Source organism: Salmo trutta, chromosome 19 (assembly GCF_901001165.1).
Source record: "Salmo trutta chromosome 19, fSalTru1.1, whole genome shotgun sequence".
NCBI lineage: Eukaryota > Metazoa > Chordata > Actinopteri > Salmoniformes > Salmonidae > Salmo > Salmo trutta.
In genome coordinates, this window is record NC_042975.1 from 31,374,144 (window position 1) to 31,387,070 (window position 12,927).

The following is a 12,927-nucleotide window of genomic DNA, read 5'->3' on the forward strand; positions in this document are numbered from 1 at the left end:
GGAGATTTTCAGCATCCTTGGGTTGTGGTTACTGGTTAGCCCATGCAAGCGTGAAACATTGGAGGATCAATCATTGTATATCCTGGCCCTAGAATACATGTCTTGTGTTGAATGTATTTGAGAAGGACTTGTTTAGACCTACATAAAATAACTACATGACATGGATGTCTAACATTCAATATTGTAATTGCAATGTTCACCATGATAACTTATTTTTTCATTGTTTTCATTACTCATCATCATTTATCTAGTCTGTAGGGAAATGTGATTTTTATTTCCCCCCAAAAAACTCAGATTTGATTTGCAAGGACATCTTGGCTCTACCCTGATACCATCCCCAACCGTGCTAACATATGTGACCCACCAATGACCAAACACTTCAGGTGAGTCAAATGCTTTGTGACACAGATTAATGAGACCCGGAGAGTGTTCTATTTCACTGGGGTTTGACAGGGCAGCAGAGCAGAGTAAGTTCATTCATTAATTCATTGATTGGATTTATATAGCGTTTTTCTACCAACTGAGGTACTCAAAGTGCTTTACATAGTAGGGGGAAACTCACCTTATCCACCACCAATGTGTAGAACCCACCTGGGTGATGCACGGCCCCTTGGTCTCTCCCTGAAGAGAACCTAGCCCTGTTACATAACCTGTGTGATAATCTGACATCTGGGTCCATGATCTGTCTGCAGAGGATGGATCTGTCAATAACACTGAATGGGTGTCTGGGTGATAGCAGCAAAAAGCTCAATGCTGACTGACTGCCTGTCTGTCTGCCTTTACTCCAGATCCATATAGTCAAGAGAGCTATAGGGATATCGGCATGCTGGTGGGAGGGTTTAGAGATGATTCATGTACATATTGTTTGGGATAGGCTACAGGATGTATAATGAGTATCTTAAATAGGGGTGACTATATGGTTAGAAGGGTGGGAATTGTCAGGAATGATCACGTCACAAGTGGTGTTTTGTGCACTAGCATTTTGGTGAGTAGCCTAAGTGTATACTCAATAAGATGTATTTGTAGTTTCAACGACAACATTACATAAGCATAGTTTAGACATGTTCTCCTTAGTACAACGACCCATACCAGATTCCATATGTAGCACTATTTGCGCCGAGGAAGCGCATACCCTGTAAAGCGGCACTGCGGCATCGCCATATCAATGCGCCTGGTCCCTTCTCCGAGATACTGAAGAACGGACTGGGAGAGAAGAGCCCCTTTGCTTCCTTGCGGGATTTATTTGTTTGTTACATTTTTCCTTTTCTGTTCCCTTGTATTGACCATTTGTATCCGAATGCCTGCGACTTGCCCGGACGGTCCCCACTTTCAAGGGTTTGCATTTCTTGGTTTTGCATGACGTGTCTTGGAGGAAAAGAGGCTCGCTTTGTGTGTTGTGAAAATAAGCGGAGAGCTGGAGCAGGAGAGGAGCCAGTGCCAGTGTCTGTTGTGGGCTGGACTGGCCACGGAGCGTGAGATTTACTGACAGAGGAGCAGACAAAAAAACTGAACGAAGACAGCGAGATAGAGTGTGATAACAGGAAGGAACGAGAAAAGGGAGGGCGAAGAGGCAAAACATATCTTAAATGATTTACTATAGTTATGTTGTATGCATGCCATTAGGGGGGTGCTGGCACGGGGCATCAGGTTAAAGGGATGGGGACTGGGAAATGGCTTAGGACCGTTATAGGAAATACTGAATTTGACTTCTAGACAAGGCTGTGATTTTGGATGGTTTAGATGCGCCCTTATTACGCACCATCCGTCCAAATAAGAAAATATTTGCGAGCCATTGTAATGTGCTGATGTGTAACATTTGCCACTTGTAGTCTAGTTTATGCCACCTTGATTTGCAATCATTGGACAATGACATCATGCAAAGTTGAATATGGTGGTTGTCTATAACAGATGATTCTAATGGTGTGTCTGGTGATGATGGAGCTAGTCAAGGTGTGTTCCTACTGTCTGGAACGGTTCACTGGCAGAACTGGGAGGGGGTGATGGAATTTGGAGTGGCTTGAACATGCCTGTACGGTTTGGTGTATTCAATGATGGATAGGCTACCATTTTGGGGATGTCACCATGTACACGTTTTTATCTGGAAATGGATTTTGATAATCCTGTAGTATTCATAGAGCACACTTTCTCTGTATCTTTGACATACAAAGCAGATTAGAAGAGTGAGAATGGATTTATGTGTGAAGGAATGATTGAGGTGACAAACTGTTGAATATGTTGCCTGTCTGAAACTCAAACCATTATGGTTACATTGTATTATATTGTAGCATGAGAAATGTAAATAGGTTAATCATTTAGAATAGCCTATTATGACTGTGATCACATAACTTCGATGCTCCAGGTTCAAGTGCTTTTGGACCAGATTGTCAAAAGGTCTTTGTCATCAGTCTAGCTTTAGGTGTGAGCATTGGTTGGCAGAATCCTCATCTCAAACTCTCAAGGACAGGAATGATTTAATATCTAGGTTAGATTTTGATAAACATGTTTAGATATATAGCTTAGATGAGATGATCTATTGGACAAAATGTATTTGATTGTAAAATATCATGTCATGCTGTGACAAAACAAGTGCGTTATAAGAATGAATAACCTTGTAGAGATATTGCATAATACACAATAGCTTTTACATATAATTCAATGAACACCTCTAACTAATCAGAATGTGCTAAATTATTTAGCGGGTTAGTTGTGTGTAGATTGAAATGAAACACACAGAATGATGAGCACACTGCAAACTCTGGGAAAAAAGACTACCATGGCATCATTCCTTGATGAAACATGTATTTACCAATGTAATGTTATTGTGTCAACTGAATCAAGGTTTTCAGCACCTGTGTGGAGATAATGTAACGTATAGGGATTGGAAGTGTTTGAAAGGCAAGTGTCGTGGTGATTGAGAAGTTTATACTAGATTTACCTGTTTAAAGCACAGTGATTTTGGAAATTGCAGTGAACAGTACTGAAAGAAACCGAGCTAATAACCACAGCAGGCCTATGTTTAAAATATACACATATAAAGGAATAGGCTAATCCAAATAGAAGAAATACCCATACATTATAAATGTAAGAAAATGCTTATTTCATTAAAAGTACAGGATAGGGTAAAACCAAGGGGGGGGGGGACTTCAGAGACAGTAGTAGAGAAGCACTTTAAACACACACTGAGTATGTTTACATGCACTAATAATTTGATATTAAACTGATTACGGCAGTCCCCTGGCAGTCGCCTGGACTACACCCCCCCATAAATCTATACATTTATCTAGGCCGAGTATGGAAATAGTAATCTTAGTCGGTGAAAGGTCATAATCGAAGTAGGCCTAAGCATACAGCGATTAAAACATCTGGTTTTCTGAGCAATCTTTTGAGTTATTAGGACATATAAACAGCTTCATCGGAGTTCCAACAGTGTATTTGATCTGTGCATGTGTCAGCACCAGCAGTACAAACCTCCCTCTTATGCGCGAGTGAAGAGAGTTCAGAACAAAAAAAATGATGCATCTTAAAAATAATTTTCACATACAAACTTTATATGTCCAAATTCAGAATCAAGTAGGCTTCCAAAAATAACATGGTCGCTGTGGTAGAACATTTACTTTGATTGGTGATTTTCTGCATTTATTATCAAAGTCCCATCAGGAAGCCTGATTTCAGATGTGTCCATGTTTAAAAGGATTATTAGAGAAATCGTTCTTGAAAAGCATGTAAACGTTTAAATCAAACTATTATATTCATCTGACTATTCACAATAATCATATTATTATGTGCATGTAACCGTATTCAATGATCTCAGCCAAGAGGCCTAATGGTTGTGCATTGTAAAAGAATAAAGGAAAATATGGTGAGCAGATAGCGTAATGAAACATGAATTTATGTTGCATTATGTAGACTGGTAACAATCCCCTGTACTGTATAATCTCCCTACCTACCCTGAGAGGATGGCTCATTGACTTAATGAATTCAACAGTAAGGCTTACTGCTAACTGAACATGTTGCAAATATATGCCCTCTATCTCTTTGACTTTCAGGAGGGAGAGTTGGCTGACATGACAGCATGTGAAGAGTGGGGATTCCTTAAGAAGAAGGATCAGGATGTGGCTTTTTACAGTTTGTTCACCATGGCAGGTCATGTCCAGTGATCACACATTCTGTTCCAGTTAAAGATTTGTCTTCTTTTTTTCTCTTTTTGGAGTTGACAGCCTAGTTACCACGTCTAACAGACTGTATTACCCTTTGCCTGTCAGTGGATTTCATGGACGACCGTTGGGAATCTTTGCTTGGAATCTGCTGCTGTGCTTTCAACGACTCAATGCATTCTCTACTCCAGCTTATGCCCTTTGGATATTATCTGATTGCTTCTTTTCTGTTGGATTTCATCCACTAAGTATCTATACTTACTACTTGTTGGATATTGTTGGGAAATATCTGTTGGGATTTCTTTCTGCTGGAAGTTCAACTGTGCCAGTGAGTGCCCTTGATAGGGTTGATTCTCTGCTCGGCTAGAGGAGTCTTGAGGTGGGCTTTTCCTCTGAAGAAATGGATGGCCCTCGGTCCAGTGGGCTCCGCAAAAAGAGGAAGTCTAAGTCCGAGAGGGATCGGGGACGGAGATCAAATGGGATAAGGAACAACAACCATAAGAGGGGGGACTCTGTGGGGCTGCGCTTCTCCTCGGATTCAGAGAGGGAGGAAGGAGGCAGGAACCCCTCTTCCTCCCGTCCAAGGCCCCCCAGGAGAAAGAGAAAGGAGTCTACGTCCACTGAGGAGGACATCATAGACGGCTTCTCCATCTCTGGTTTCATGACGCTGGAGGCGTTGGAGGTGAGTAACTCCAGGCTGCTGTTACTACTACTACTTTTCTGCCTCGCGGGGGATTTGCTTCGATGTGTGTTTTTAGCACTTAATCTCTGTGTTTTGCCATCTCTTCTGGATTCGGCAGTTAATCTCTTGACACTATGTGAAGAGAGAGTTGTTATTTTCTTCAGCCCCAATCCCTGTATCTATATTACTAGGCTGGCCTTGCACTTGGCGTTGCTCTAGCCTGCATATTTCTGTTTTTGTTAGCTGGATTCCAATAGATGTGGCTTTAAAACGAGGCGATTCAGCCAAATATCTATATCTCTGTCACAGAGCTTGTTTTGTTGAGCTGTGTTCTGGATTTGTTTTTATAAGAATGTGCCAGACAAAGACTGACAGTAGGAGGATAGTCTTCCAAAGGTTCTAGAAGGTTTCAGAACCCAGAACAGGACACTGGTGGATCTCATGCAGGTTCTTCATGGAATTTCTTTGCCTTATTTGTCCGTGGAATAAGCTCCTCACATGCACAACGGGATGTGTAGCCTAAACATGCACTTATTAATCATTCATTATTATTTCATTCCACTCAGTTATTACAATGTAACTATGTTACCTAACTGCCAAATGAATATTACATAATCTCATCACTGTAGGCCTGTTGTGACTTAATTCATGGATTCCTTCCAATCTACTCCTCTGTAGTATGTTTTTTCTACAACACCAATGTGCTTTATCATGCATACATTACAACAACATTAGCTGTACTACTGGGGTAGATACCTCTGTGAAGGAGGCTGTAAGAATTGCCTCAAGCTGTGTAGGATGACAAGCTAACACCATTTATTTATTTTTATTTGACCTTTATTTAACTAGGCAAGTCAGTTAAGAACAAATTCTTATTTTCAATGACGGCCTAGGAACAGTGGGTTAACTGCCTTGTTCAGGGGCAGAACGACAGATTTTTACCTTGTCAGCTCGGGGATTTGATCTTGCAACCTTTTGGTTACTAGTCCAATGCTCTAACCACCATGGTGAGTTTGATCCTCAAACTGACCTCTTTATTGTGCTCTACTCAGAATCTCTACTAACAGAAGAATATTTGACCGTGATTCAGTATAGTACCAAATCAACCTAATGAATAGTCCATATAGCATTGTATTCTCTCTCCAGTGCGCTCTATATATAAGTGCATGCTAAATCCTTTGTCCACATAGGAGAAACATTACTGATAGTATTCTACCTCAAAACCTCACTAGGGAAGTTACTACTCGATACCACTCGCCATGTTTCCCCACAGTTCCCCATTCATTCTTTGTTGTGCCAGTGTGTAGCCTACATGCCCTCCAGAGCAATGTTTTTCTCTCCACCTCAAACCCCTTTTTGCTTTCAATTTGAGAGGGAATTGCACGGCTTCAATTTGCAAAAGCAGCACTGTAATCTCAAATGCATTCAGAAAGGTGTTCCGTTGGCATTCATTGAGCCAAGTCATTGAAATCAATACATTTTTCCACCTGGACATACAGCTGCAGCAGCTGTCCTTTACAAGTGAACTGTCCGAGGCAGGCGTAAAGCGCTCTATTAAGCCTGCTGCCTCGTGCCTATTGAGAGAGGCAGGAGGGAGAATGCCGGAGCTAGAAGTCGTGTATAACAATGAACGCCTTTAGAAATTACAAAATTATTAAGCTCCGTCTCCTCTAAAACCCTGATACCAGTGCACTAAATAACTGCAGTTTAATCGTTCCCTTCTCTTCTCACACCACCCCAATTTAATATTGGTTAATGCCTGCTCAGCCGACCGCCACTGTAAAACCACATTACATGTTCATTGTGTTGTAGGCTTTTCATCCAAACACACGCTAAGCATCAATTGGTCAAGACCAATCGGCCCTGTGCAATCCAAAGAAATTGATCCCGAGGCAGAATTCACTGCCCCTTCTATCAATGAACACAATGAAGACTTTGGGCAAATGTCTTTCCCCAACACCTCATTTGAGTTTTCCCGTTTAGCACAGATAATTATTGTAAGGGAAGAAAAGCAATCAGCGTAACCAGTAGTACCAATAATAATGGAAGGAGAATATATGTTTCCTTTCATTGATGTCATTGAAATCAGCACTTGTGGCTATAGGTCTAGTATGTGATTTATTTTCTACATCTTACTTGATTTTTGTAGAAAACAATGTTAATAGAAACAGCATTTAGTGTAGCAAGAGAATATATGTTTCCTTTCATTGATGTCATTGAAATCAGCACTTGTGGCTATAGGTCTAGTATGTGATTTATTTTCTACATCTTACTTGATTTTTGTAGAAAACAATGTTAATAGAAACAGCATTTAGTGTAGCAAGAGACCTATCACTTTCCCTTTGGGGCTTTACACATTCAATTATCTTAAAGCCATCACTTCGAAACGATTTCGACTCTCAAACTGATGTTGCGACAAATACTGCCAAGTCCCCATGAGCCGATTCCTACTTTATAGCCCTTTGTTTTCCTACCCTCATGAAATGCCAAACGTTTCTCCAGAAATACTTGTTGAGGGTCATAATAACTCCAGTGACTTCAGATTGTTTGAGCGTTTACAGGCTGGTAGGACAGTGGGGATTAGGATGCTCATAGTCATTCAGTGGACAGAAGACAAATGTCACAAGGCAATAGGCTGTGATACTATTGTCACTCCTGGTGAGTGATCTCATTTAGTCAGATTGGCGTGTGTGGTGGATGACATAATATACTGACATGTTGTATACGGTACTTGTAACTAATTCTATTACAGAACTATTGTAGGGTCATCGACAAACTGTGAAAGGTTCAAATGCAAAATATTATTTTATGATTGACATATTAATGGCTATTAACATTTACAATTCTGGAAAGCTTAGAAAAGAAGGACAAATCTCAACCTGGATTGAGATACTCATGGCAACAAACAGCCAACTACACTTATCTCAAATGTAGTCTAGATTACGAAAATTGTGTATTTATGTCTAACTACAATGCCTTCAGAAAGTATTCATACCCCTTGAAGTATTACACATTTTGTTGTTACAGCCTGAATTCAAAATTGATTAAATAGATGTATTTTCTCACTCATCTACACACAATACCTCATAATGACAGTGACATTTGAATATGTTTGCAAATATCTTATTTACATAAGTATTCACACCCCTGAGTCAATACATGTTAGAATCACCTTTGGCAGCTATTACATCTGTGAGTCTTTCTGGGTAAGTCTCTAAGAGCTTTGCACACCTGGATTGTACAATATTTTCCAATTATTATTTTCAATATTCTTCAAGCTCTGTCAAATTGGTTGTTGATCATTGCTAGACAGCCATTTTCAAGTCTTGCCATAGATTTTAAAGCAGATTTTTCAAGTCAAAACTGTAACTCTGCCATTTAGGAACTTTCACTGTCTTCTTGGTAAGCAACTCCAGTGTATATTTGGCCTTGTGTTTTAGGTTATTGTCCTGCTGAAAGGGGAAATAATCTCCCAGTGTCTGGTTGAACGCAGACTGAACAAGGTTTTACTCTAGGATTTTGCCTGCCTGAAAAACTCCCCAATCCATAACGATTAAAAGCATACCCATAACATAATGCAGCCACCACTATGCTTGAAAATATGGAGAGTAGTACTCAGTAATGTGTTGTACTGGATTTGCCCCAAACATAACACTTTGTATTCAGGGCAAAAAGTTAATTGCTTTGCCACATTTTTTGCAGTATTACTTTAGTGCCTTGTTGCAAACAGGATGCATGTTTTGGAATATTTTTATTCTGTACAGGCTTGCTTCTTTTCACTCTGTCAATTAGGTTAATATTGTGGAGTAACTACAATGTTGTTGATCCATCCTCAGTTTTCTCCTATCACAGCCATTAAACTCTGTAACTGTTTTAAAGTCACCATTGCCCTCTTGGTGAAATCCCTGAGCGGTTTCCTTCCTCTCCGGCAACTTAGTTAGTAAGGAGGCCTGTATCTTTGTAGTGACTGGGTGTATTGATACACCATCCAAAGTGTAATTAATAACTTGACCACACTCAATGGGATATTCATCTACCAATAGGTGCCCTTCTTTGCGAGGCTTTGAAAAACCTGTTTTTTGTGCTTGAATCTGTTTGAAATTTACTGCTTGACTGAGGGACCTTACAGATAATTGTATGTGTGGGGTACAGAGATGAGGTAGTCATTCAGAAATCATGTTAAACACTATTATTGCACACATGCAAGTTATTATGCGACTTGTTAAGGAAATTTGTACTCTTGAACTTATTTAAGCTTGCCATAACAAAGGGGTTGAATACTTCAATACAGCTTTCATTAATTTGGAAATATATACACTACCATTCAAAAGTCTGGGGTCACTCAGAAATGTCCTTGTTTTTGAAAGAAAAGCACATTTTGTTGTCCATTAAAATAACATCATTTTGATCAGAAATGCAGTGTAGACATTGCTAATGTTTTAAATGACTATTGTAGCTGGAAACGTTTTTTTTTAATGGAATATCTACATAGGCGTACAGAGGCCAATTATCAGCAACCATCACTCCTGTGTTCCAATGGCACGTTGTGTTAGCTAATCCAAGTCTATCATTCCACTGACATTATGGGGTTTGTATGTAAGCCAGTGACAAAGAAAATGTACATTCAGGCTGTAACATAGAAAAATGTGGAAAAAGTCAAGGGGTGTGAATACTTTCTGAAGGTACTGTATATACAGGTAACTGGCAAAATAAAGGAAACGCCAGCATAGTGTATTAATAGGGCGTTGGGCCACCACGAGCCAGAACAGCTTCAATACACACTGGCACAGATTCTACAAGTGTCTATTGGAGGGATACAGAGAACTCTATTGGAGGGATACGACACCATTCTTCCACAATAAATTCCATAATTTGTTTTGTTGATGGTAGAGGAAAACACTGTCTCAGGCATCTCTCCAGGATCTCCAATAAGTGTTCAATTGGGTTGAGATCTGGTGACTGAGACGGCCATGGCATATGGTTTACATTGTTTTCATGCTCGTCAAACCATTCAGTGACCAGTCGTCCTGTGGATGGGGGCTTTGTCATCCTATGGGGGCATTGCCATGGTAGCAAAAATAATGGCCTGTCCAGCATTTTGATATAAGACCCTTAGCATGATGGGATGTTAATTGCATAATTAACTCAAATACCACACCTGTGTGGAAGCACCGGCTTTCAATATACTTTGTATCCCTCATTTACTCAAGTTATAACATTATTCTGGCAGGTACCTGTAGATCTGTAACCCAAAAGGTTTCTTCGCTGTTCTCATAAAATAACCCTTTGAATAACCTTTTTTTTGGTTCCAGGGAGAACCCTTTTGGTTCCAAGTAGAACCCTTTTGGGTTCCATGTATAACCGTTTCCACAGAGGATTCTACCTGAACGGTTCTACCTGGAACCCAAAAGGGTTCTCCTATGGGGACAGCCAAAGAAACCTTTTGGAACCCTTTTTCTAAGAAAGTATAGATAACTAATTATTTTTTCTCCATGTGAATGTCTCAGTAACACTACCGTCAATAATCGTGTCTGTCTGGCCTTCAGAATTAAACAATGGATTTTCTTAGAAACTGTTGTCTTAGAGCTGCTGTCTGAATAGAGTGTCTGAGAGGGCAGACAGGGGAAAATTGACAAGCACTTCATTGTGGAGAAGAATGTGAAACTGAATGTATCGACATACGGTTGGTCTGCCGTGTTTCTACAGAAACCAAATAAAACGTGAATTCCAAGAATGAAGACGCATAAGTATCAAGCAAGTCTACAGTGTATTGTGTTTGAGTGGATGGATGCAGCTGCTAGTTTGAAAGAGAAAACATCTCTCGAGAGATGCTTTCAACACGCCCGGGTCTTCTTGTACTTGATGATGGCACGCTGCCAGATATTTCCCTCTTGTGACAAATATCACTTTTTTCAAGCCCTCAATTAATTTGCCATCTTCCCTAGCTGCATTTTTCTGTCTCCTGGCAGTTATGGCAGATATTCATTTAACTGAACCTGTCACAGAATGATGTATGATATATATTAATGGGCCTAGGCAGCTGAATGACTGACACATGAAATATGACATCCTGTCTGTCTGTCATCGCTGGATTTGTTTAATGCCACACTGAGATGATCCAGCATTGGGATTTTCGATGCTTCCTGTCACCCTAGTAAATAATGTCTGTGCTGCGTGAACACATGAAGGCACAGACACACACGGACAGACCCACACACACCCCTCTGCTATGCCTTGCTGTTCTCTGCCATGGTTAGAGCAGGCAGTCAGTCAACAGTAAGGCTGGGCGATATGTCCTAAAAATCATATCTCAATTTTCTCAAATTTAGGGGTGATTCACTATATCTATATGTATCATACTATATGTATGTATATATGTATATTTTTTTTATATTTTTTAATTGTTTTCTCAAAATAAGCTCTGTTGCACAATTAAAGGTCAAAACACTACATATAAAATTATACAGAGGCTAAATATAAGCCTTCCACAACCATAAGACCCACTAATAATTTTATTATTTCATCAAAATAGTTTAATCTGCCTTTTTGCAATATTCACTGATCTGGCTTCCAAGTCTGTCTATGAAATCTGTCTTTTTGTTAGAAATGTAACCAGATCCATGCACATCCACTAATAAGGACCAACTTCTGGTAGCAGACATAACAGAACATGAACACAGGTCTCATAAACAATCTCACAAGCCCACGTGCTAGTGAGTAGCCAGCTAATCTTTATATTTAAAGTCTAGCCAACTTGCATCTATTTGCTTACTAACAAGGTAGAACAGTTGAACTGTAACTAGTGGAAACCAGTTTAAACTGCTTGTCGGAGTGGAAGAAGTGAGCGGCAGTGGGAGGGGTGTCTGTGTGTCTGGTGTCTGTGTGTGAGTGGGAAGGTGCACAGTGCACAGAAGGAGCGAAGGAGACAACCCCAAAAATACATAGAACGCTCATAAAAACGAAAACAAATAAAAACCTAGATTCTTGCGGTACAAGTATTTGGAACATCGCGCTAAAACTTACATTCAAATGAATTAGATATATCGCCCAGCCCTAGTCAACATGAGGAGAAAGCATTTCTGATCAATGGAACCTGAACTGAGGTGATGGGCTGACTGGCCTCCCATTCCCCCTACCACTGTTGAAATCCTCATTGATCTCATCCTACCAGTCTACATAGCAGTCTAGTCTAGTCTAGAACACGTCTCATGCACCCTACAGTGGAACTCATGAGGAGCACTTTGCGTTTATAATATTTGACCAACATCAAATCCATATTCAGCCTCTACTTTTAAATGCCTGTTTTGGCCCCCTGCTGCTTAATTTGTTGCACTTAATCTGCCTTGTTTTGCACCATTAGGCTACAGGGTTTAGCACTTTGGCTTTTTGAAAAGCACGTTACCAATAAAATGTATAATTATTATTTCATATTTTCTTAGGATGCTGCACAGCATCATGGCTAGCAGGGTGCTGTATTTCTCTTTACTGAACGCTAGTCTGCTTGATGTCTAGGCATTCATTTGAACCTACAAAAGCCAGACAGGTTGTGGCCGCTGTCGTCGTGTCATGCATGTTAAGAAAAAACCTCACATGAGCTGCAAACTCATATACACACACACACATGCACACACACAAAACAAACAGCAGTTGTGGTAATATCCAGCGAACAGCAGCAAAAGGGTAGTTAACCACAGTCAATGTTTGCTCTTATGTTTTAATGCACTGGGAAGGATCAGCTCATTAAAGGATGGTTGTCGTGGGGAAGCCAAGGAGACCCTAGCCAATCAGATAGAGCAGCAGTCTCCATTATAGTGCAGCAGTGATGGACTGGGAACAGAAATTGGTCCGGGCATTTCTTACACACCGGACATTTTTCTGGACTGGCCCACTGGGTTAAAGATGGAACAACCCATCTGGCATTTGCCAGAACTGCCCTACGGCCAGTCTGTTTTTGTAGTGCAGAATCCCCCTTCTCTACCCTCCAAACAGCTGTTGGCAGACACACCTTAATGCTTTTGTAGCTTTTAATTGAAAATGATGATAAAGGGTTGAATCCACGCTAGTTATCTTGCCAAGGCCATTGACATTAAC

General features: G+C 40.3%; 1 protein-coding gene across 11 annotated transcripts in view; it reads left to right on the plus strand.

Annotated features, from left to right (window-relative positions):
• Positions 1-1,199: 1,199 nt before the first annotated feature.
• LOC115154336 (autism susceptibility gene 2 protein) overlaps positions 1,200-12,927 on the plus strand; it is a 477,023-nt gene continuing 465,295 nt past the window's right edge. For 4 of the 11 annotated variants that reach the window (XM_029700467.1, XM_029700475.1, XM_029700471.1 and 1 more), the window contains exons 1-2: positions 1,200-1,335; positions 4,047-4,836. In XM_029700467.1, coding sequence (XP_029556327.1) covers positions 4,555-4,836 — 282 coding nt within the window. In that variant the 5' untranslated portion in view covers positions 1,200-1,335; positions 4,047-4,554. Of the gene's footprint in view, positions 1,336-4,046; positions 4,837-12,927 lie in introns of those variants that run through there. The other 7 variants (XM_029700464.1, XM_029700474.1, XM_029700465.1 and 4 more) reach the window with 2 other exon arrangements.